Source organism: Neolamprologus brichardi, chromosome 16, assembly GCF_056152115.1.
Source record: "Neolamprologus brichardi isolate AB-2024 chromosome 16, ASM5615211v1, whole genome shotgun sequence".
Taxonomy (NCBI): Eukaryota; Metazoa; Chordata; class Actinopteri; order Cichliformes; family Cichlidae; genus Neolamprologus; species Neolamprologus brichardi.
In genome coordinates, this window is record NC_142119.1 from 23,372,546 (window position 1) to 23,396,518 (window position 23,973).

Sequence of the window (23,973 nt, forward strand, 5' to 3'; positions counted from 1 at the left end):
GAAAATGGGCACATCAATCTGTTCAGGGCGGGTCTGACATCATGCCTGTAAAGTCTGGTTCTGATCAGACTGGATTTCTTAGAGTTATACTTATTTGTTTCTCCATGGCGAGACATCGAAATTCGCCATTCTGCTGGGGTCACACCCTTTCGCGAAAAGTCACAGTTTTCACTGTAACCCAGGACCAACTCCTTGAGGCTTTCCTGGAGAAATTTGAGGCTGCAGATGTCACCCATCACTATACTACCCCAAAGTGTAAATCATGACATTTCCTGTTCCCACTAGGTGGCGCTCTCCCTGATGTCAAATATGGCAGTTGAAAAATGTTCAAGGGTGGAGCCTTATCATATGTGTGCTCTTTGGTCCAGATCGGACAATGTATGACAGAATGAGAGGCAATAAGATTTTCATGGCGAGTCATCGAAATTCGCCGTGGCGCCACGGCCTCACCGTATCCCGAAAACTCAAAAGCTCCGCAATTTAACATGGCCCACGTGTGTAGTTGACACTGACCAAAGATGGAGCTTATACGACCAAATCCCAAGGAGGAGTTCGAAAAAGTTCGAGGCATGGAAATGGCAAAATTAGAGCCTTAATGTCACCTTTACGTCCAAATGGCGGACGTCCTGTGGGTTTGCGTCAATGGGTCCTTAGACTTTTTTGTTTGTCTTGGCATGGTACACATGTGTGCCAAATTTCATACATGTAGCTCAAACGATGTGGTCGTAGGGCTGCATTTAACAAGGCATAGATGGCGCTCTAGACCCATTTCCCAGTGCTCATATGTACAACCATTAAAATACAAAATTTTTCACCAGACCTGGCATGTGTGCAAAATTTCATGAGTTTTTGAGCATGTTAAAGCCCTCAAAAAGCCAATTCATTTCAATGAAAACTGATAATAATAATAATAATAATAATAATAATAATAATAATAATAATGAACGGAGCAGATACAATAGGGCCTTCGCACTCTCAGTGCTCGGTAGTAGTGATGGGATTTCCGGCTCTTTTTAGAGATCCGGCTCTTTCGGTTCGATTCACTAAAAAGATCCGGCTCTTTCGGATCCGAACCGGCTCTTCAGGTTGTTTTGTTGCTTTAATTAATTTATTATTAACAATAATATAAAATTATACACATAAGGAATTACTGATGTAAAAAAAAAGTGGTTTTATTTATATATGTTTATATATAAATATATGCGGTGGCCCCTAGAGACAAAACACGTACAAACTCCAAAACACATTTCTAGCATGAACTGAACTTCCAAAGCAGAGCTACTAGATCACTTAAATTACACAATTGAAAGCATGTGTGTATTGTTTGTGTATTTATACACAGGCACTCATATATATTTAAATAATTTAAAAACAATGTTCATTTACCTGTTACTACCACACACCAAATCCGGTCGTTGGTACTTGCTGGCTTGTGTAGCCACTAGGTAACAAAAGCTCAACACTGCGCCTATCATCCTGAAGCACTTCTGTTGTGTTTTGTACGTGTTTTGAGTTTTTATGTGTTTTGGAGTTTGTACGTGCTTCAGAGTTCGTACGTGATTTGAAGTTTGTATGAGCTTTGTCTCTAGGGGCCACCGTAAATATACTTTTATTTATTCACTCCACATAAAATGTAATAAATAAATCATATAATACAAAAATCAACTATTCACATTTCAACTTTTAACTATTTAAATTTTCAGCTTTTTCCTTTTACAAATTTAAAGTGAAACAACACAAAACACTGCAAACCACAACACAATTAAATATAAATTAAAATATGAAAACAAAAAGAAGATGCATATTCTCTGTCAGATGGACCTGCATGAATAAACTTTCTGAATCCTTTATCATCTGCAACTGAAAATAGTTGTGGATGATTACTATACCTTTCTAATGTGACGTTGTTGTCCCTGACTTTCTTTCTCTCCCTCTGGCTCTGGCTCTGTTCCTGTGCTACTGAGTGCAACTACCGCCCCTCCCCCCTCTGTCCAGCGTAAAGCACAAGGCTCATGTGCTGAGTGAAGCAGAAAAAAAGTGCGAGAGAGAAGCTGAGAGAAAGAAAAAAAAAAAAAAAGCCACGTGACGGCTCGCGATAAGGAGTCGGCTCGCGTCGTTCACGTCAAAGAGTCGGCTCTAAGAGCCATTTCGTTCGCGAACGACCCATCACTACTCGGGCCCTAAAAATTGCGGAGTTGCCGGCTTCTTCGCCCTTCCGCTTCGTGTTGTTGTTGTTTTGGTGACGCAACTTCAGTCGAGCAGACGATTGGTCGTCTACAGTGGGATTCGGCCTCTCCTATTGGCCTGAGTCTACAGTGTCTACGCTCACCGTAGACTCCGGGCCAATGAAAACGACAGTCAGCGTAGACTTTGCACTACCGTAGACTCGACTTCTGCGAGCGAGCAGTCGCAGTCGACTTAAACCACTCCACCCGAACACGCACTTCTACAGTATAGGGATATTTTAACCGAAAAGGAAGTGATTCAGTCGTTTGCCGGCTTTGTAAGGTGGAAATGGCCTATCATAAAAGCACGACGGCTATGCACCAGCACCTCAAACGACGACATCCAGGAGCAGCTTCTGAAAAGGACAAGCCACCGTAAGTTTTCAACTTTTTTTTTTTTATACTAACGCTGGTTTTTACCCGTTAATTCATCCACACACACACACACCCTCTCCCCTAGACATACACTCACCCATAGACAGAGATAAACACCCAACCTCCGTAAATACAAAACTAATTTAAGCTGCTTAGCAGTAACATATAGCAGCTGCTGTTTAGTTGTTTTGTTTTTTTTTTATTTGAGGCCCATGCTGGCAAAATGAGTCGGAATGCGCGCAGGCTGATTATCAGAATCGGCGAAAGACGAAAATGTGAGACATCGAATTGGCCGCAGGAGAAATGTTAACAAGGATAATGCACCACCTGCTAAACGTAGCCATCGTGGACACTATTACAACATTGTTAAAGTGCTTGCAAAAGCAAAATGACAACGAACTCTTGATTTGTCAAGTTTAATGTCTTTCATCCTATTTGAACGCTGTTTTTATACGTAATGCTTCTTCAGCTTGATCTTATAGGTCAAAGTTATGCCATCTAATGGCTAGAAAGCAGTGCACCAGTAAAGGTGCCATCAGCTATGGCTGTTTGAACGCTATTTTTTGCAGCCATCACGATGGCTGCATATCATATGTTCAACATTGGTGATTATCATTAATCTCTTACTGTTATGCTATGAAAGCACATGGCATAACAGTAAGGCACATACATGGTTTATATTTTTATATATATATATAACAACCAGATCCTTATCTAATTATTTTTGATATTATGCTTTCCATATAATTATTTTGTAATTATTCGAATTCATCTGTGTGCTGTGTGTGATTTATGATTTCAGGAACAAACAGAAAAGTCTGGAGGACTACTGTCAGAGAAGAAGTACACCATGCACCCCCCAGGAGGCGGCTGTACTTACCGAGAGCGTCTTATCTATGATTTTAAAAGACATGAGACCACTTGTTGTGGTTGGGGGGGGGGGGGGGGGGTTCAAAGAAATGCTGACCACTTTCCAACCAGGATACACTCTGCCGTCTAGGCGTCATTTTACAAGCATGATGAAGAGAAAGTATGAAACTTCAGTTGAGAAACTAAGGAATGAACTTAAAAAGGCCACATCCAAAATCTCCCTTACCATTGATGCTTGGACAAGTCTGGTCACAGAGTCCTACTTAGGGGTAACTTGTCATTTCATTAATGACAATTGGGATCTTCTCTCCTTCAATTTAGCAAAACTGCCAGTTGAAGAGCGCCACACTGCAGGAAACCTTGCCTCCTGGGTGGAGAAGGTGGCAGAAAAATTCCACATTTCCTTGTATAATGTCCTTGCCGTTGTGCATGATAATGCAAGTAACATAGTTGCAGCTCTCCACATCCTGAAAGAGAAGTTTGGAGTGGTGTCCTATCGGTGTGCCGGGCATACACTGCAACTGGTTGTAAACCATGCACTGAAAGACGGCAAGATTGATAAGGCACTATCAGCTGCACAGGGCCTTGTAAAGCACATCAGGAAAAGTGAGCCAGCTAGCACCAAACTTAAGCAGAAGCAAAAGCAGATGGGTACAGCTGAGCATAAACTAATCCAGGATGTCGCTGTCAGATGGAACAGTTCATACTACATGATTGAACGTCTGTTGGAACAGAGATGGCCAGTGCATGCGACGCTTTCAGATCCAAAACTCACACAGAGTGGGAAACAGTACCTAGATCTGATAAGTGATCAGTGGATTCTTCTGGATGAATTGAAGGAGGTGCTCAAACCTTATGAGCAAGCCACTAATGTTCTTAGTGGACAGTTTTATGTCACAGTCTCTGTTCTTCCCCCCCTGCTGAAAGGTCTCCTGAAATCCACCCAAAACAAATCATTTGATTCTGCTGCAGTGAACTCTTTCCAGAACTGTGCAGAAGAGGAAATCTTGTATAGGTGGCAGCCAGAGGTATCTGCATTTCAAGCAGATGGAAAAAATGTGTCACTCATTGCTGCTGCCCTCGATCCACGTTTTCGTAAACTGAAATTCCTTTCTCCAGAAGATGCTCTGAAACTGCAAGTAACAGTACAGAGGGAGGCACTTGATCTCAAAAGGGAGCAGAGATCACAGTTGCAGCAGGAACACGTGGGACAGGAAGCCTCAGCAAGTCCCCCAACAAAGGAGAGGTCTGTGTTGGACACTTTGTTGGGTACAGATTCTGAGGAGGAAGATTGTAATGAAAACACTGACCAAGGTGGGGATGGAGAAAATGAGGCGGTGAGGAAAGAAGCACTGCTGTATTTTGGGGAAGCCCCTATTCCAAGGGATAATGACCCCCTTACATGGTGGAAGAATAATGCAACAAGATTCCCCACACTGGCTAATTTAGCCAAATCATATCTGGCTGTACCTGCCACATCAACACCATCTGAAAGGCTTTTTTCAGTTGCTGGAAACATTGTCACCAAAAAAAGGGCAAGCCTGACTGCTGAGCATGTAAAAATGCTAACATTTCTCCACTCCAATGCATAACTACTTCATGTGATGAACGCGTGTCAATGGAAAATTGTACTTAGTAGTCAGTATAATATTTTAATGATATAAGTTTGAATATGGTAGAATACTGCATGTGATCATTTGTGTTTAGAAGTATGTAGTTGGTCTCATCCTAGGAAGTCTGTAACATTCCAGGGTGTTCTGGCATTCACCCCCACATCCTAGGAGCATGGGAAAAGGTCGTACCTTGTTTTATTGTTTTACGGTAGGATTAACGTAGTTATATCTGTTTCCAGTCTAAGTGCTTTTGTTTAGATGAACTGCTGGACTTTGAGTCCAGCAGGTTTAGGGAAGTCTTTATGGGGTCACACTCTGACCCCCCCCCCCCCCACACACACACACACACACACACACTTTTCAATGTATGGAACAAACGCTCACTGAAGTGTATAAATAAAGGACCAGGGCAGGCTGCCCTTGCTAGCAAGTAAATCTGTGTGTTTCTCCTCTCTGATTCTCTGCTGAAGAAGTGTTTTAGAATATATCTCTTAACAACGTGATTGAACACACACACACACAGAAATAGGAGAGAAGGCAGCAAAATGGATATTTTGTTAACGAAGAGCACTTTTTTTGCAGAGAGCAAAGTGAATGTTACGTTGTATTTGTTCAAAGACGCCATTACTGCTGTTTATATTTTATTAATTTTTTGCTATGATTTCCTTTGTTCATATTTGTTTTGCATAACATTTAATTTTTTGTTAAAAACAGAAGATTGTACTATAATGTTATTGTGGATTTTGTTTTGTGAATAAAGAGCACTTTTCGGCAGAAAGCAAAGTGAATGAAAGTGAAAAAACTGTCTGGGGTTCATTTTAAGTTCAGTATAATTCAATTTTATTTATATAGTGGGAAATCATGACAACAGCTGCCTTGAGGAACTTTACATTATAAGGTAAAGACCCTACAATAATACAAAGAAAACAGAAAACTCCAACATAAGACCCCCTATGAGCAAGCCCTTTGGCGACAGTTGGAAGGAAAGCTCGCTTTTAAAAGGTAGAAACCTCCTCCAGAAGCAGGCTCATGATTATCAGATTTAACAGATTTCTTGAATAATCAAGATTGTAGGCCAGGATTTCAAATTGGATTAAATAGTATATATGATTAATTATAAAATATTGCCACATTTTTGACAGATTATGCACTTCTGTCTACCCTTCTCTGAAATTAAAGTGCCTGGGAACACAGGAGGTCCATACACAGATGTTGTCATTATGCTTTTGTCATTTGCAATTTTTTTAGTTGTCTGTACTACATTAAAAAAAAATAAATTAGAAATTGATTGGATTTCAGTTTATTTGTCAACAACAAGTTCAACAACACATATCATCCTTTCAGAAGTGGTGAGTTTTGCCAAAATAGCATTCGAATGAAATTGCTGTTCATCAACAGGTGGGTGCAAAGAATTTATTATTATGCTGATAAAATAAGCTTCAGATAAATTCAGTGACCAAAAAAGAATGTTTATGTCTATTTGAAATTCTAAGAGTTCAAAAGGTCTTTATTTAGTTCTTTATTTTTTCAGTTTTGTTTAACCAACATTAAAAAAGGAAAGCTCGTCTGGAATCAGAATAAATATTAAAAAAAAAATAGCAAAAATGACATGAAATAATTATATTTTTAGACTGAGAAACTTGAGTTTAGAAAAATGCAAGGTGTCCCCCCCCTCAGATTATGATGCCCCTTAGTACCATTTCGTGTAGCCTGCCAGTGTGACAGTTGGCGTTATGATATATATAAAGCAACAAGTCATAATAGAATATCTCTTCGATTTTAAACTATTCTAGCCAACATCAACAACTAAATATTCCCGTCATTAACAAATACAGATGGTGTAAATAAATGCCAACTCACCATTTAAAAATTATTACAAAATACTCAACATAAACCACCATTATCTGAGTAAACACTGTACATTAAAACTCCTAACACATTAAATTAAGACTTGTGTCTTATGTTTTGATCCATGTATCAAGCCAAATAGACAGTTAAAGTAATTTGAAGTAATACACATAGACATAGAACTTGATAACATTTGACAGAACATTACACTGTTTTTGTGCTAAAGAACACTCAGAATATCATTAACAGGCAGAGACTCCCCTTTATAATTTAGTTCACTGACCCTCCTGGAACACAACAATAAATATTTCTATATAAGATATTCTCATAAATGACTGTGTACTAGAAAGCTTACAGTTTAAAGTCTGTTTAATATCCAGATAATATCGCAAAACTTCATCTTAATCTTTTTTTTCTCCCATGTCCCTTGTGGGGCTCCGTATTCATCAGCTTGTGCAGTTAGTTTTAAAAGCATGACCCTGCTTAATTTCTGGTAACAAGATCAGCTACAAATATTTGTATTTGGTAGATGGTTTTTAGGTTCTTTGTCTTGTTAAAAAATGGAAAAGCAGAGTGACCTAAACCAAATCCCCCTTTCTGTCAAAGCTGGTGAGCATCCACTTAACTTGGTCTCGGTGGATCCTGTCAGTGGGTGACTCACAAACCCTCAAACATACGTTTAAAATTAATAATAAAATTAGTAATTTGAGTTATTAATTTATGCATACTGATATGTTATAGAAAATAGCTTTTGGCCTAAGTTAAAAGCAGATAATGGCGGCTTATTAACATTACAATGTCTGCCAACTGAATTTTATGAATTACATTCATCCATCAATCCTTTTTTAAACCATTTAATCAGGGTGGCAGTGAGGCTGGAGCCTATTCCGTCTGCCATTGGGTGACAGGCAGGGTGCACTCCCACAATAGGTTACATAAAACACAGAGATAAAGACAGTTATTCATAGTCTATTCCCAAATTTACAGTTACCTGTTAACCTGAAAAGACATGAGTGAATTGTCTAGTCCAGGGGTCTGTAACCTTTAACACCCAAAGAGCCACTTGGACCCGGTTTCCACGCAAAAGAAAACACTGGGAGCCGCAAATACTTTTTGAAATTTAAAATGAAGATAACTCTGTATATATTGTTTTTTACTTTTATGCTTTGTGTGAACAACTAAATTAAGTAAGTAAAGTTTATTTATTAAGCGCTTTTCACAGACAGGCAGTCACAAAGCGCTGTACACAAATATTAAAATAAACAATACAATCAATAGACATTATACACAATGTAAAAGATCAAATGTAAATAATGTAAAGAATATAAAATACGTAGATCAACAAAAGGCTTGTTTGAACAGAATAGTTTTTAACTGCTTTTTAAAAGAATCCACAGAGCAACTAAGGTGTGTTTCTTATGAAATCCATGAAGTGCTACAGAGAAAATTACATTTTACTCATGTAAATAACACATTTTGAACTCTTGAAGAAATATAACAAAAGGAAAGACACCCAGCTGAACTAAAATGATCCATGTAACAAACAAAAACTGTTGTGAGCCACCACCCTCATATCGCCTTTGGGCTTTTGGAGCCTTGACCTGACTTTTTTTTTTTAAAGAGATGCCGAAAAGCGTGTTCATGCAAACATCGTCGGGTCGGTCGTGATATGTTTACAATAAGACTTATGGTCCCGAACCTCGGCGCACAGCGTCTGCAAATCGGGGCTTTCATCTTTACGCAGGACTGTAAGCTGCCATCTGTGAGGCGTGAGCAGTGTTTGTTTTTAACATAGTTCACGGTGGAGAACAGCTGCCGACATAATGTGGATCCGAAGATCCATAATTGGCCTACCTGGGGTTGAAAGACTCGATAAATGCACGGCGTTTCGGCAGGTATACCGGCTTCCGCGAGTGTGACGCTTATTTTGAGCGATGGATAAATAAGATATAATTTTATTTTTATATTTCAAAATCACAATAATCTTCCAATTTAGAATTACAAGTTAAAAAAAGAACTAAACACAAATAAAATACACTTCAGCTAAATACTTCTAATTTATTTTCCCAAACCACCCGGATCCGCAAAATAAAGACTAAAGAGCCGCATTTGGCTCCGGAGCCACGGGTTGCCGACCCCTGGTCTAGTCCTAAGACATTTTATTTCATTTATTTTATTCTGATTTAAACTTAAAACAAACAAAGATCTGTGTGGTGCAGAGTTTATAGAAAACATTATTGATTTAAACCAGCCATCAAACTGACCCTGATTTAAAATGAACTCTGATACCCAATTATCTGCAAAGTGTTGAGTTCTTATAGTAAACTTATTAAGATTAAGATTAACATACCTTTATTAGTCCCACGAGTGGGAAATTTCATGTTAAGGGTGCCGTCCATTGCCTGGCCAGCGCCATCTTACCCTCTGACCATACATACATTACACAAAACATCACATGGGCAAGACGGGTCAGAGAGGTATAACAATGGAAAATGCACAACATGAGGAAAGACAAGGAGAAAAAAATAACTCCCCCCAGACTGAGCTTCAACAGGGAGATCAGTTTGAGAACAGAAAAAAAACACCTCTGCACATAGCACATGAAAAACTCTTAATACACCAAAGAAACACATGACAAGCAACAGGGATGGGTAAAGGGTGAGAGACAGCCAGTGTAGACAGTGCATCCAGGCCTGCAGCATATGTGCTGGTCTCCCTGATCCGCCGTCTGCATCGGAAGGAAATAAGCGTCGAAGGCGTTTGAAGGGGAGTTGGATGAGTGTATATCTGCATGTGTATATGTGTGTGTGTGTGTGTGTGTGTCCAGAGTTCAGCTGAGACAGTGTCCTTCGCCCTGCCAGGCTAAGTAAACAGTCTTCCAGCCAACCCAGGTGGCTCCAGCCTTGAGACCAGAGCTGGCGCCGAAGTGGTAGCCGCATGAAGTGATGGTGGTTTTTACTTTAGTGGGAACAACTCATATGAATTTCAAAGCTGTTCTAATAGACCGACACTGGTCTCTCAATCTCCCGTTGGAGAGCCGTGAGCTTCTCCGTGATGTTGTTAATGTGCTCAAAGTGCAGATTCTGACAACTCACGACCACAGTGACCTTCTCCAAGATGTCATCCAATTTGCATTCGACAGATGCAAGCTTCTCCAAGATCTTATTTGTGCTGCACTCAATTAGCACATTTTGAGAGCTCAAGGCTCGTTCCATCATTTCAATAACAGCGGAAAATACCGCTTTCTTAATTCTTCGATAAAAAAAGGCCAAGCCAGCTCCAATCGGCAAGAAACATTTTATCATGGTTTCGAATAGGATATCTTCAGCATCTTCGATCGACAGTTCCACCCGGAACAAAACCCTCCAGTTATGCCACCTGCCCATCGTGTATCTGGCAGGCTCTCCCGAGCCACGACTTCTCATTGAGAGAAGGGTGTAAATAGCATTCAGGGACCAGTTGATCAAATCCATAATTCTTCTTTTAGGTTTTAGAGAACAGACTGTGAGAGAGTGTTCCAGGGAAAAGTGATAAAAACACGACCTCGACAAGAATATAAGAGGCTAAGCAGGGAAGATATGGGAAAGGAGGAGTGGAGAAAAATGCGACCGCCTTCTTTAAGTGCCAAAGGGTAATACATATTCATATCGGTCTTTTAAACAGTGATTTGCCTCTCAATTGTCTTTTCCTACGCAGGTTTCAACTCCTCTCAGGCTCAACGTCTGCTAAATATTCCATGATGCACCTTCAAAGCACACCAGGACAAATGTATCCATTCTTTCAAGTACCAATATAATTACACATGGAGCTGAAACTAACTAATTATTAGCATGTGGATGCAGAAATCCAGCACTATTTTCTTATCACCATGGACATGCATCATAGGAATATGGGCTGACCACACAATAGAAAGCCTATTAGATGTTACACTGAGGCCTCTTCAGTTAGATTTAGAGAGGACGGGTCAGGATCAAAGAAACTGGTGAAAAGCAACTCATTCAAAAGTGTTTCATTGTTTTATGTCCGCAACGTGAGGCGCCTCTCAACAACCCTTTCTACAGTCTTTTTGGATTTCTCCTCCATATTCATATCGGTCTTTTAAATGAGCCCAGACTCTGTATAAATGCACACAAACATGAAAACTCAAAGAGAGCAGAAAAGAAACGATCATGTAACCCTTGCTGTGACTCAGACGTGAAACCTAACAAATATGAAATTTCTATAAATCAATTGAAATTATACTCACTGTTTTACAGATAAAAAACTGTCTGGGGTTCTGTTAAGAGATATATTCTAAAACACTTCTTCAGTAGAGTCTCAGAGAGGAGAAACACACAGAATTTCTTGCTAGCAAGGGCATCTCTCAGAACTCACACCCCAAGAGTGAGTCTCAGAGAGTGGCCCTGAGGACTTGCCCTGGTCCTTTATTTATATACTTCAGTGGGTGCTTGTGTGGTGTGTGTGTGGTGTGTGTGTGTGGTCAGAGTGTGACCCCATAAATGACTTCCCTAAACTTGCTGGACTGGAAGTCCAGCAGTTCATCAAACCAAAACCACTTAGACTGGAAACAGATATAACTACGTTAATCCTACCGTAAAACAATAAAACAAGGTACGACCTTTTCCCATGCTCCTAGGATGTGGGGGTGAATGCCAGAACACCCTGGAATGTTACAGACTTCCTAGGATGAGACCAACTACATACTTCTAAACACAAATGATTACATGCAGTATTCTACCATATTCAAACTTATATCATTAAAAGATTATACTGACTACTAAGTACAATTTTCCATTGACATTCCCTCCTGTTGTCAGTATAAATTTAAATGAGATATCAGTATGTAACATCTTGTTGTACATTTTCTGTCACATCGTCATTGGTCACACAAAGTCTTCATGTTCCAACAGGTCGGAGTCATTATCATCACTTGTCACGGCTATGTATGCAGCAACAGTGGAAAATATTATGCGGTTAATCAAGAGTTTTAAACATGGCAGTATACATGTTACAAAGACACAAAATAAAAGTAGAAATATATCAACTCCGATGAGTAGTCCTTTTAGCACCTGTAACCAGGAGCCAGTGTAAAGCCAAGAAAACCAGTCACTTGTATCACTTACATAGTCCTGATTTTGGGCCTGCTGGATTTGTCTCAAAGCATTCAGGGCGTCAGTCATGTTTGATGAATGTACATCGTCTTTATGTAAGTGCAGCAGGTGTTGTTGAAGAGGACACAAAGTCCCCTTTTCTCTGCTAGTATCATGGAGTAGTTCTTCCCTGGGAGTTGGTCCAGGAACACATATAGTGTGGGGTGTGTTGACGTGCTGGGCATATGGGAACAGACATAATAGTCTGTATTTGCCGATTCTGTCTTTGTCCTGTAAAGGTGAGCGTCGTAGTCAAGGTAACCAGGAGGGTCCACCTTCCCATGGCTACGTACAGGTCCGTCACACCCTACTACTTGGTTACTCTAGAGTTGGCCAATGGCTGGAGGTTGAAGTGCAAGCAATTCCCTACGGGCGCCCAATCAGCACTTCCCCCTCGCCACTGAAGCAACCAAGTGAGGGTGAAACTTTCCTCTACTAGTTGATTTCTGTGAAGGAAGTGGAATCCTCTGGGACCTCAACCTTTTTGCAGTTGCTCTGATGTATCCAGGAGGGTCTCTCCACTATTTTGCAGGCAGTTGGAGTGGTCAGAGGCACTTGAAATGGCCTCTATCAACCCCCATCACCTCACTTTAGGCCTTCGTCCTGCGATAGGAATATTTATGACTCTTCTACTGTCCATCCTCTGCAGAAAAACCCCTCTGTGGAAAGGGTGCTGGGTCCAGTTACAGTGGGGCAAAAATGTATTTAGTCAGCCACCGATTGTGCAAGTTCCCCCACTTAAAATGATGACAGAGGTCAGTAATTTGCACCAGAGGTACACTTCAACTGTGAGAGACAGAATGTGAAAAAAAAATCCATGAATTCACATGGTAGGATTTGTAAAGAATTTATTCATAAATCAGGGTGGAAAATAAGTATTTGGTCACCTCAAACAAGGAAAATCCCTGGCTCTCACAGACCTGTAACGTCTTCTGTAAGAAGCTTTTCTGTCCCCCACTCGTTACCTGTATGAATGGCACCTGTTTGACCTCATCATCTGTATAAAAGACACCTGTCCACAGCCTCAACCAGTCAGACTCCAAACTCTGCCATGGCCAAGACCAAAGAGCTTTCGAAGGACACCAGGAAAAGAATTGTAGACCTGCACCAGACTGGGAAGAGTGAATCTACAATAGGCAAGCAGCTTGGTGTGAAAAAATCAACTGTGGGAGCAATCATCAGAAAATGGAAGACATACAAGACCACTGATAATCTCCCTCGATCTGGGGCTCCACGCAAGATCTCATCCCGTGGGGTCAAAATGATCATGAGAACGGTGAGCAAAGATCCCAGAACCACACGGGGGGACCTGGTGAATGACCTGCAGAGAGCTGGGACCAAAGTAACAAAGGTCACCATCAGTAACACACTGCAACGGCAGGGAATCAAATCCCGCAGTGCCAGACGTGTTCCGCTGCTGAAGCCAGTGCATGTCCAGGCCCGTCTGAAGTTTGCCAGAGAGCACATGGATGATACAGCAGAGGATTGGAAGAATGTCATGTGGTCAGATGAAACCAAAGTAGAACTTTTTGGTATAAACTCAACTCGTCGTGTTTGGAGGAAGAAGAATACTGAATTGCATCCCAAGAACACCATACCTACTGTGAAGCATGGGGGTGGAAACATCATGCTATGGGGCTGTTTTTCTGCCAAGGGGACAGGACGACTGATCCGTGTTAAGGACAGAATGAATGGGGCCAAGTATCGTGAGATTTTGAGCCAAAACCTCCTTCCATCAGTGAGAACTTTGAAGATGAAACAAGGCTGGGTCTTCCAACATGACAATGATCCAAAACACACCGCCCGGGCAACAAAGGAGTGGCTCCGTAAGAAGCATTTGAAAGTCCTGGAGTGGCCTAGCCAGTCTCCAGACCTCAACCCCATAGAAAATCTGTGGCGGGAGTTGAAAGTCCGTGTTGCTCGGCGACAGCCCCAAAACATCACTGCTCTTGAGAAGATCTGCATGGAGGAATGGGCCAAAATACCAGCTACTGTGTGTGCAAACCTGGTAAAGACCTATAGTAAACGTTTGACCTCTGTTATTGCCAACAAAGGTTATGTTACAAAGTACTGAGTTGTATTTTTGTTATTGACCAAATACTTATTTTCCACCCTGATTTACGAATAAATTCTTTACAAATCCTACCATGTGAATTCATGGATTTTTTTTTCACATTCTGTCTCTCACAGTTGAAGTGTACCTCTGGTGCAAATTACTGACCTCTGTCATCATTTTAAGTGGGGGAACTTGCACAATCGGTGGCTGACTAAATACTTTTTTGCCCCACTGTATCTTACTGCTGTTATGATCCCAGCAGTCTTCAGAGTGTCATCGTATGCACAGTACAGTGACACAGCATTAGGTGATGTTCATAGGAAACTGCTGTCATCACCACCATAGCTTCTGGTTCCTGTGCTTTTCACAGAATCATGATGTCATCCTCGGACTCCCCCTGCGCTGTCGATGGAGCTTGGCACGCTCCCCTCATCCTTCAGGTGCCCGTCTGTTGTCCACAATCTCCTCCGTTGGCCTCTGGAAATCCCCCTTGGCACAGCTCTCATTCCAACGCAGTTTCGTGGTCCTTGCTGTGGCTCCAAAGTCTGATCTCATGATGGGCCCCAACCAGCTTGACCTTTGACCTCAACCACTGCCTGGGCTGTCAGCTATGCCTGGAATGGTTCTCGCTTCTCACTGGGCCTCTGAAGATTTCTCAGGAGATGACTGCTGCACCTGTATTTCCTTGCTAGGAGGAAAAACTTCTATTTGGAGAGCATGTCAACAATCATCAAACCACATTCTTTAGTTCAGTGAACTTCACTTATAGGCCATCAAAGCCTCATCTGAACATGGATGCACCACTTGCATAGGCTTAATACCCGTTGAATGAACTGTTAATCACACAAATCGCTGCAAAAATCATATAAAACATAGTTTAATGTTAATTCATTGTTTCATGTTAATCCTGGACCCCTCCTCTTGACGCATGGACACTCCCATGAGTCAACTCATCAAAACCAGATTCCTGTCTTAAATAAAAAGGTTAGCTAGATCATGTCCCAGGCAACATCAGGGCATCTCCTCCTCTGGAGCAGCACCACCCCGGACCTATAATCCTGCAATAAAAGATGTTAGTGTGTTTTGCATATTAAGTTTGCTTAAAAACTGGCTCCGCCAGGAGCCTGCATACACACCATCATGGCCTGAAAAACAAGATCTGGAAGTGAAATCAAACTTCACACTTATAAACAATTATATCATAAGAGTAATAAAGCATTCAACATCAGCAAGACAAGTATCATGTGCAGGTTTTTTCAAATCAGTAAACTACAATTATTACCATAAACACTGCATCTCTTATTTGTTTTTCTCATGTCACTTGTCCGCTTCTGCTGAATTCCCTAAATGTACTCTTAGAAAAACAAACATTAGCAATACACATTGACCATCCCTGTGGTCAGACGCAGGTCGACAGGTTCCAGAGGTGCCATAAAAAGACCATAAAGTTAGCCATCCATAGCTGTGGAAAGAAGTGACACTAGTTTTCAACACAGGAAACACAGTGTAACAGCATCACCAACTCATAACCTATAAACACAGTTTCTTCACACATAAACCCAGAAATCCTGTAGTAGAAAAACATTAACTAGTTGTCCTGGTATAAATCACATGATCAAGTCACATGAAGAACTGTAATGCTGTAGAAAAGAAATGTAAATGTTAGCGCTACGCAGGTGTATACACTCTTTCTCACAGTAATCTCTGTGAGCAACACAAACCCATGAATAACACACCCCTGGTAGATTCACAGACACAGAAAGTGGCATTTAAAAGTTAAATCGGTATGCAACCTCAGATGTTGCTGTCATCTTTCTGCTCCTGTAAAAAGAAACACATAAATTCATCCACCCTTTTGGCCTGTCTAGGTGGAGGTTAACTTTGAGTCGTGGTCAAGTCTTGTCAGGTTTTATCAGTCAGTCAGTTTGTTTTTATTTCCATTCATTCATTCATCCATTCTTTCTTTCTTTGCTGATAGTGGAAACTATCGCCGCATTTGATTTCCACCCTCAGCAAAATGACGTCATTTCAAAAGAAAAAGGAGAATTTTAGATTGGATTACCTCGCTGAATCCTTTTTGGGCAGGGACTCTCATTTTCTAATTGTCCCTGTCGGAGCTATTTGTTCTTATTTTTTATTATTTTGAAATTAGTTAAAGTTTGTTGTTAGTTTACTTATATTTTGGGGTTTATTTGTTGGTTAATATTTTGTTTCAAAGTTTGTTTGATGTTAATTTGTTAAATTAGTCAGGAAGAGCTGTAGGGCCATTTTGTTTTCTATAAATAAAGCAACTGGTATAGGACCAGCATGCACTGGGGTGGGCCTATGGTTTTTTACCAGAGCAGGAGAAGCAGAAGGAGGTAACAAAAACATTGGATCTTGTTATTGCTTGCCAAACTGGATAACTAAAGCATCAAAACGCAACTTTCAAGTTTGGACAATGGACTTCTTTTGCCTGCGTACAAAATAGTCTCTCAGTGCAGCAGTGGCTTGTGGACTTTTGATTGTGGGATGTTTGATTTGTCAAACAAAGGAATTGCCACTACAGTCCCAAATAAGTGGCTTTCTCCTGAGCCCATTTTAATGTGGAGAAACTCACTTGTAACAATTTTCTTGACGACGTATCGTATAGCGCTTCTAATCGTGCAGATCTGCTCAAACAGAGATTATCGAACAAAACTTTCAGTGCACTGTGAAAGTATCAAAATAAAAAGGCCTTGTTAAGTCATGACACAAGCTCCTCATCTCAGGAGGGTAAATCATACCATTAGCATGGTTTATCATACCATCATACTAATTGGCAGGCTCAACTTCACAACAAAAGAAAAATCATCAGCTAGATTCACTCCGAACCAACCATCAACCACACAACGCACAACATAACCCTAATATGTTATGAGTTTAATCCCCAAGTCTGTGCCTTTCACTCATTTGGGCCACAGATCTATTTTATCCAGTTTTTCTTTTTTCCCGTCATCATAAAACGTGAGACATGTCATCAGCTATTTCACAAAAGACGTTTGTTCTTATGTATTCAGAGTTGTGTATCTAGGTACAGGATTCACTCACACATCAAAACAGGAAACTCAGTGTTTTAGAGTCTCCACTCTAACAAACTCCAACACATCCCATTCACTCGTGCTAGAATTCAATCACCTTTCATTAATCTAAGAACGATCAACTAATTTGCATATCAGCTATTAACCCACTAAGATGACAGGACAACAGAAATGCATGTTCAAAATATTATCACAAAAATAGAATTTCCCTCATACAGTAAATTACTTGTGCTGCATCAATCAAGCAGGAAGCATCTCCCAATTTACTATATTAACAACTAAATTTATTGTCTGATCACTGGTTGGTCAAACCAGAATCTTTTTTTCCCACAAAAGGTAAACTGTTGTCCTGCAACCTAGAGAGTCAATTTTTTGCATTGGATAAATTCAGCATTTGATAACAAGTGTCTGTTAAATTCACACTATTTTAACACTGATGAGAGATAACAAGCTAATTTTCATTGCATGTGTGTTTGTGTTATTAGGCAGGTTTAATACATGTCTGTGGAGCTGCATATCCAGCAGAACATGTTCTTAAAGCTGCCTTTCCTACACATTTCTCTGCTATTATTTAATCATTTTGTAACTGATGTGCTATGAGTCCATTGATCTTTGCATCACTTCTCATCACACTAAGTGACTTGGACAAGATGGTAAACAGACTCACATGCTTAAAATGTTGTCTAATCTTCATGAGCTCTCTTGTATTTGGAAGTGTTAGTAGGGTTAATGCATGTTCTGCTTGTGTGTGTGTGATTTTGTATGTTTCTTTTTGCAGTGTTTCAGACTCCTTCACAATTCACCACTTAAGCAGTCAGTTTTGTTTTTCCCAGGTTTGCTAACCCAAATTTTGATTTCCCACTTTAAACACCAGCATTCTCACTTACTCTCACTGTTGTCCTCTCCCACTTCAACAGTCCAATAGCAGGCAGTTCTCTTTCATCTTTGTCCTGTGTTCCACTGTCTCTTCTTGCCATTTTCTCCAAAGGTGGCAAATGTCAAACTCCAACAGTCTCCTCAGTTCTCCTCAAACGTTCTTTTCACATGCACAGTGAATTTGCAGCTTGTTGGGAACACGGTGCCATTCATCCAATCAGGCAGGATGATGGGTTTGCTCTTCTTCTCTCATGCTGTTTGTCCACACTGCTGCTGCTTGCTGCGACTCTTTGCTCAGGACTTTGCTGCTGTCTTTTTATCTGCCATGTTATTGCTCTTTGGAGCTGCATTCCTTGTCTTCAGGGAGGAGTGAGAGCTCGCTTGTGAGTTTGAGAGACACATGGAGCTGTAAATAAGTCAGCCAGAAACTTGGCCTGAATGTTACTAATGATGTTAAACTATAACTTTCTTCCGACCGCTGCATGTGGAAAATTGATTCAGGTCTGCTTGTCACATGAAAGTGACAAACTAAGACATTTTCATTATTATTATCACTGCTTAACCAACACACACAACTCACTCTCTCTGTTTTTGTGAACTGTCCTTTCTTAAAAGCAGAAAATGAGATTGTAGTTGTTCTTGGCTGATCAACACAAAACCTTTTTCCTATGATTATTTTTCATCTACAGTGTAAATTTTGTCTCTTTTTTACTCTTTTTTTTTTTTTACAATAGCTGGTGACCTGCAGAATCACCACTCTCACAATCAGAGGCAATTACTTTTACACAGCGCACAAAAACACTGTGACGTCAGACACATTAACACTCACTTTTTCATCTGCGTACATAAATCATTTGGCCAATGGCATGTGCCATGGTGATCCATAAATATGATCACAAATTTATTGAATTATTTTCAACCCAACAAAACAAATAAACAGAAACATGATGCTGATGCTATGAACACGCTACACACATGAGTCAAGATGCAGGAAAACTGCTCACGGAAACGCTGCACACTCCAGTTATCATAGTTATCATAGTCAAAGGAGCTTGCAAAGAAAAGCGTCTGGACTTCTTTAAGTTACTTGAAGACATTTCACCTCTCATCCGAGAAGCTTCTTCAGTTCTAAGGTCAAATGGTGGAGAGTCCCAGATATAAACCTAGTGGGAGTGTCCCCCCACAGAGGGACAAAAGGACCCCCTGATGATCCTCTAATCGCCTGAGCCAAGGTGTGGAACTGGGTGTGGGTCCCAATCAGCCAGAGTTTCAGGTGAGTTCATTGTGAAACCTGGCCCCACCTTATCATGCGAATTCCTGAGGTCAGATGGCCCAGGGTGTGAGTGGGCGTTAAGGCGTCTGGAAAGGGATCTCAAAACTGGATTATAGATGGCAGAGAGTTGGTGTCGTAAAGTCCTCCGGCTTGTTGTTTTTCTAAACATTTCTCATCAGGTGTTAATTTCGCTTGTTTATTCTCCATTTTCAAAGATTTTGCTGGGCCGTCGCTGGCACGCTTGACTTCAGAGTGGTTTACTGATACGGCCTTCGACTTCACCCTAACGGTGAAGCGGTATCAGTTTTATGAGATGAAACTCAACCGTTCTCCTTTGTCACCAGTACTTGAGCCTCAGCAAAGAAAACAAAAATGGAAGTAGTTCAGCAGCATATTGTGCTGTAAAATCAACTTACTTCCAGACACACACACATAGACATTTGCGCGCTAATTTGTCACGAAGTAATTTCGGCTACCTCTAAAACCTAAGTCTAATTCAGTTCCTTTCGGCGAACCCAACCTAATTTATCACGTGACTTTTAAACCTTTGCGGCCGTTTTATATACCAAAATAGTGTTTCTCACCCTCCGACGTCTCACTGGTGGTTCGGATCATCAGACTGAATCCCACCGCTGTGGACCAGACTAAAAACACCGGCCCAGGCCCAAATTCACGTCCTGGGGCTCTCTCCTTGTCTAAGAGGGCTGTCGACAGGCTTCGGTGCTGGCTTCCCACGGCGTCAGGAATCAGTGCTGGATCTTGGAACAGAGTCACAGATAACAGTTCTGATATTTTCTGATCCGGCTACGAAGGACCAAATAATGTTAAGAGATATATTCTAAAACACTTCTTCAGTAGAGAATCAGAGAGGAGAAACACACAGAATTTCTTGCTAGCAAGGGCATCTCTCAGAACTCACACCCCAAGAGTGAGTCTCAGAGAGTGGCCCTGAGGACTTGCCCTGGTCCTTTATTTATATACTTCAGTGGATGCTTGTGTGGTGTGTGTGTGGTGTGTGTGTGGTCAGAGTGTGACCCCATAAATGACTTCCCTAAACTTGCTGGACTGGAAGTCCAGCAGTTCATCAAACCAAAACCACTTAGACTGGAAACAGATATAACTACGTTAATCCTACCGTAAAACAATAAAACAAGGTACGACCTTTTCCCATGCTCCTAGGATGTGGGGGTGAAAGCCAGAACACCCTGGAATGTTACAGACTTCCTAGGATGAGACCAACTACATACTTCTAAACACAAATGATTACATGCAGTATTCTACCATATTCAAACTTATATCATTAAAAGATTATACTGACTACTAAGTACAATTTTCCATTGACAGGTTCATTTTAAGTTCAGTTTAAATTTCTATAAATCAATTAAAATTATACTCACTGTTTTACAGATAAAAAACTGTCTGGGGTTCATTTTAAGTTCAGTTTAATTCAATTTTATTTATATAGTGGGAAATCATGACAAAAAAAAAAAAGCAAGGTGCCCCCCCTCAGATTATGACGCCCCTTAGTACCATTTTGTGTAGCCTGCCAGTGTGACAGTTGGCGTTATAATATATATAAAGCAACAAGTCATAATAGAATATCTCTTCGATTTTAAACTATTCTAGCCAACATCAACAACTAAATATTCCCGTCACTAACAAATACAGATGGTGTAAATAAATGCCAACTCACCATTTAAAAATTATTACAAAATACTCAACATAAACCACCATTATCTGAGTAAACACTGTACATTAAAACTCCTAACACATTAAATTAAGACTTGTGTCTTATGTTTTGATCCATGTATCAAGCCAAATAGACAGTTAAAGTAATTTGAAGTAATACACACAGACATAGAACTTGATAACATTTGACAGAACATTACACTGTTTTTGTGCTAAAGAACACTCAGAATATCATTAACAGGCAGAGACTCCCCTTTATACTTTAGTTCACTGACCCTCCTGGAACACAACAATAAATATTTCTATATAAGATATTCTCATAAATGACTGTGTACTAGAAAGCTTACAGTTTAAAGTCTGTTTAATATCCAGATAATATCGCAAAACTTTTGCGAGATCTCGGGAGAATTTTTCTTTTTTCCCATGTCCCTTGTGGGGCTCCGTATTCATCAGCTTGTGCAGTTAGTTTTAAAAGCATGACCCTGCTTAATTTCTGGTAACAAGATCAGCTACAAATATTTGTATTTGGTAGATGGTTTTTAGGTTCTTTGTCTTGTTAAAAAATGGAAAAGCAGAGTGACCTAAACCAAATCCCCCTTTCTGTCAAAGCTGGTGAGCATCCACTTAACTTGGTCTCGGTGGACCCTGTCAGTGGGTGACTCACAAACCCTCAAACATACGTTTAAAATTAATAGTAAAATTAGTAATTTGAGTTATTCATTTATGCACACTGATATGTTATAGAAAATAGCTTTAGGCCTAAGTTAAAAGCAGATAATGGCGGCTTATTAACATTACAATGTCTGCCAACTGAATTTTATGAATTACATTCATCCATCAATCCTTTTTTAAACCATTTAATCAGGGTGGCAGTGAGGCTGGAGCCTATTCTGTCTGCCATTGGGTGACAGGCAGGGTGCACTCCCACAATAGGTTACATAAAACACAGAGATAAAGACAGTTATTCATAGTCTATTCCCAAATTTACAGTTACCTGTTAACCTGAAAAGACATGAGTGAATTGTCTAGTCCTAAGACATTTTATTTCATTTATTTTATTCTGATTTAAACTTAAAACAAACAAAGATCTGTGTGGTGCAGAGTTTATAGAAAACATTATTGATTTAAACCAGCCATCAAACTGACCCTGATTTAAAATGAACTCTGATACCCAATTATCTGCAAAGTGTTGAGTTCTTATAGTAAACTTATTAAGATTAAGATTAACATACCTTTATTAGTCCCACGAGTGGGAAATTTCATGTTAAGGGTGCCGTCCATTGCCTGGCCAGCGCCATCTTACCCTCTGACCATACATACCTTACACAGAACATCACATGGGCAAGACGGGTCAGAGAGGTATAACAATGGAAAATGCACAACATGAGGAAAGACAAGGAGAAAAAAATAACTCCCCCCAGACTGAGCTTCAACAGGGAGATCAGTTTGAGAACAGAAAAAAAAAAACCTCTACACATAGCACATGAAAAACTCTTAATACACCAAAGAAACACATGACAAGCAACAGGGATGGGTAAAGGGTGAGAGACAGCCAGTGTAGACAGTGCATCCAGGCCTGCAGCATATGTGCTGGTCTCCTTGATCCGCCGTCTGCATCGGAAGGAAATAAGCGTCGAAGGCGTTTGGAGGGGAGGTGGATGAGTGTATATCTGCATGTGTATATATCTGTGTGTGTGTGTGTGTGTGTGTGTGTCCAGAGTTCAGCTGAGACAGTGTCCTTCGCCCTGCCAGGCTAAGTAAACAGTCTTCCAGCCAACCCAGGTGGCTCCAGCCTTGAGACCAGAGCTGGCGCCAAAGTGGTAGCCGCATGAAGTTATGGTGGTTTTTACTTTAGTGGGAACAACTCATATGAATTTCAAAGCTGTTCTAATAGACCGACACTGGTCTCTCAATCTCCCGTTGGAGAGCTGTGAGCTTCTCCATGATGTTATCAACCTTACGCTCCGTGATGTTGTTAATCTGCTCAAAGAGCAGATTCTGAGAACTCGCGGCCGCATGGACCTTCTCCAAGATGTCATCCAATTTGCGCAGAGTGGTGTTATTCTGAGTGTTCACGACAGACGCAAGTTTCTCCAAGATCTCATCAGTGCTGCACTCAATGGGCACAATTTGAGAGCTCAAGCCTCGTTCCATCATTTCATTCCCAGGGGGCAATACCGCTTTCTTAATTCTTTGATAAAAAAGGGCCAAGCCAGCTCCGATCAGCAAGAACCCTGTTATCATGGTTCCGAATAGGTAGATATAATTAGCGTCTTTGATCGACAGTCCCGCCAGGCACAAAACCCTCCAGTTATGCCACCTGTCCATCGTGTATCCAGCAAGGAAAGTACCTCCAGGACACTCAGGCTCTCCCGAGCCCAGACTTCTCGTTGCGAAAAGGGTGTCAATAGCATTCAGGGACCAGTTGATCAAACCCATAATTCTTCTTTTAGGTTTAAGAGAACAGAGTGTGAGAGAATGTTCCAGGGAAAAGTAATAAAAATACGAGACTAGACAAGGACACAAGAGGCTAAGCAAGGAAGATATGGGAGAGGAGGAGAGGAGAAAAGTGCGACCGCCTTCATCAAGAGCCAAAGAGTAATACACAGGAAAAACAGGATGATTATATAGCAGTCTATCAGCTCTCCAACAAGATATATTCATCCGGTGAGATTTTGAGGAGAACGTGACATGAAAGAAACAGTGATTTGCATCTAATGACCCTCAATTGTCTTTTCCTACGCAGGTTTCAACTCTCCTCTCAGGTTCAACGTCTGATTAATAGTTCATGATGCACCTTCAGAGCACACCAGGACAAATGTATCCATTCTGTCAAGTACCAATATAATTACACATGGAGCTGAAACTAACTAATTATTAGCATGTGGATGCAGAAATCCAGCACTATTTTCTTATCACTATGCCACTTTGCATCATAG

General features: G+C 40.7%; 1 protein-coding gene across 1 annotated transcript; it reads left to right on the top strand.

The window, feature by feature from the left end:
- Positions 1–2,375: 2,375 nt before the first annotated feature.
- LOC148098261 (E3 SUMO-protein ligase ZBED1-like) lies at positions 2,376–5,980 on the top strand. Its single transcript, XM_087830019.1, has 2 exons — positions 2,376–2,600; positions 3,403–5,980. Exons 1-2 carry the CDS (start codon positions 2,515–2,517, stop codon positions 5,060–5,062), a joined length of 1,746 nt encoding a protein of 581 aa, XP_087686145.1. The 5' UTR covers positions 2,376–2,514; the 3' UTR covers positions 5,063–5,980.
- Positions 5,981–23,973: the final 17,993 nt, after the last annotated feature.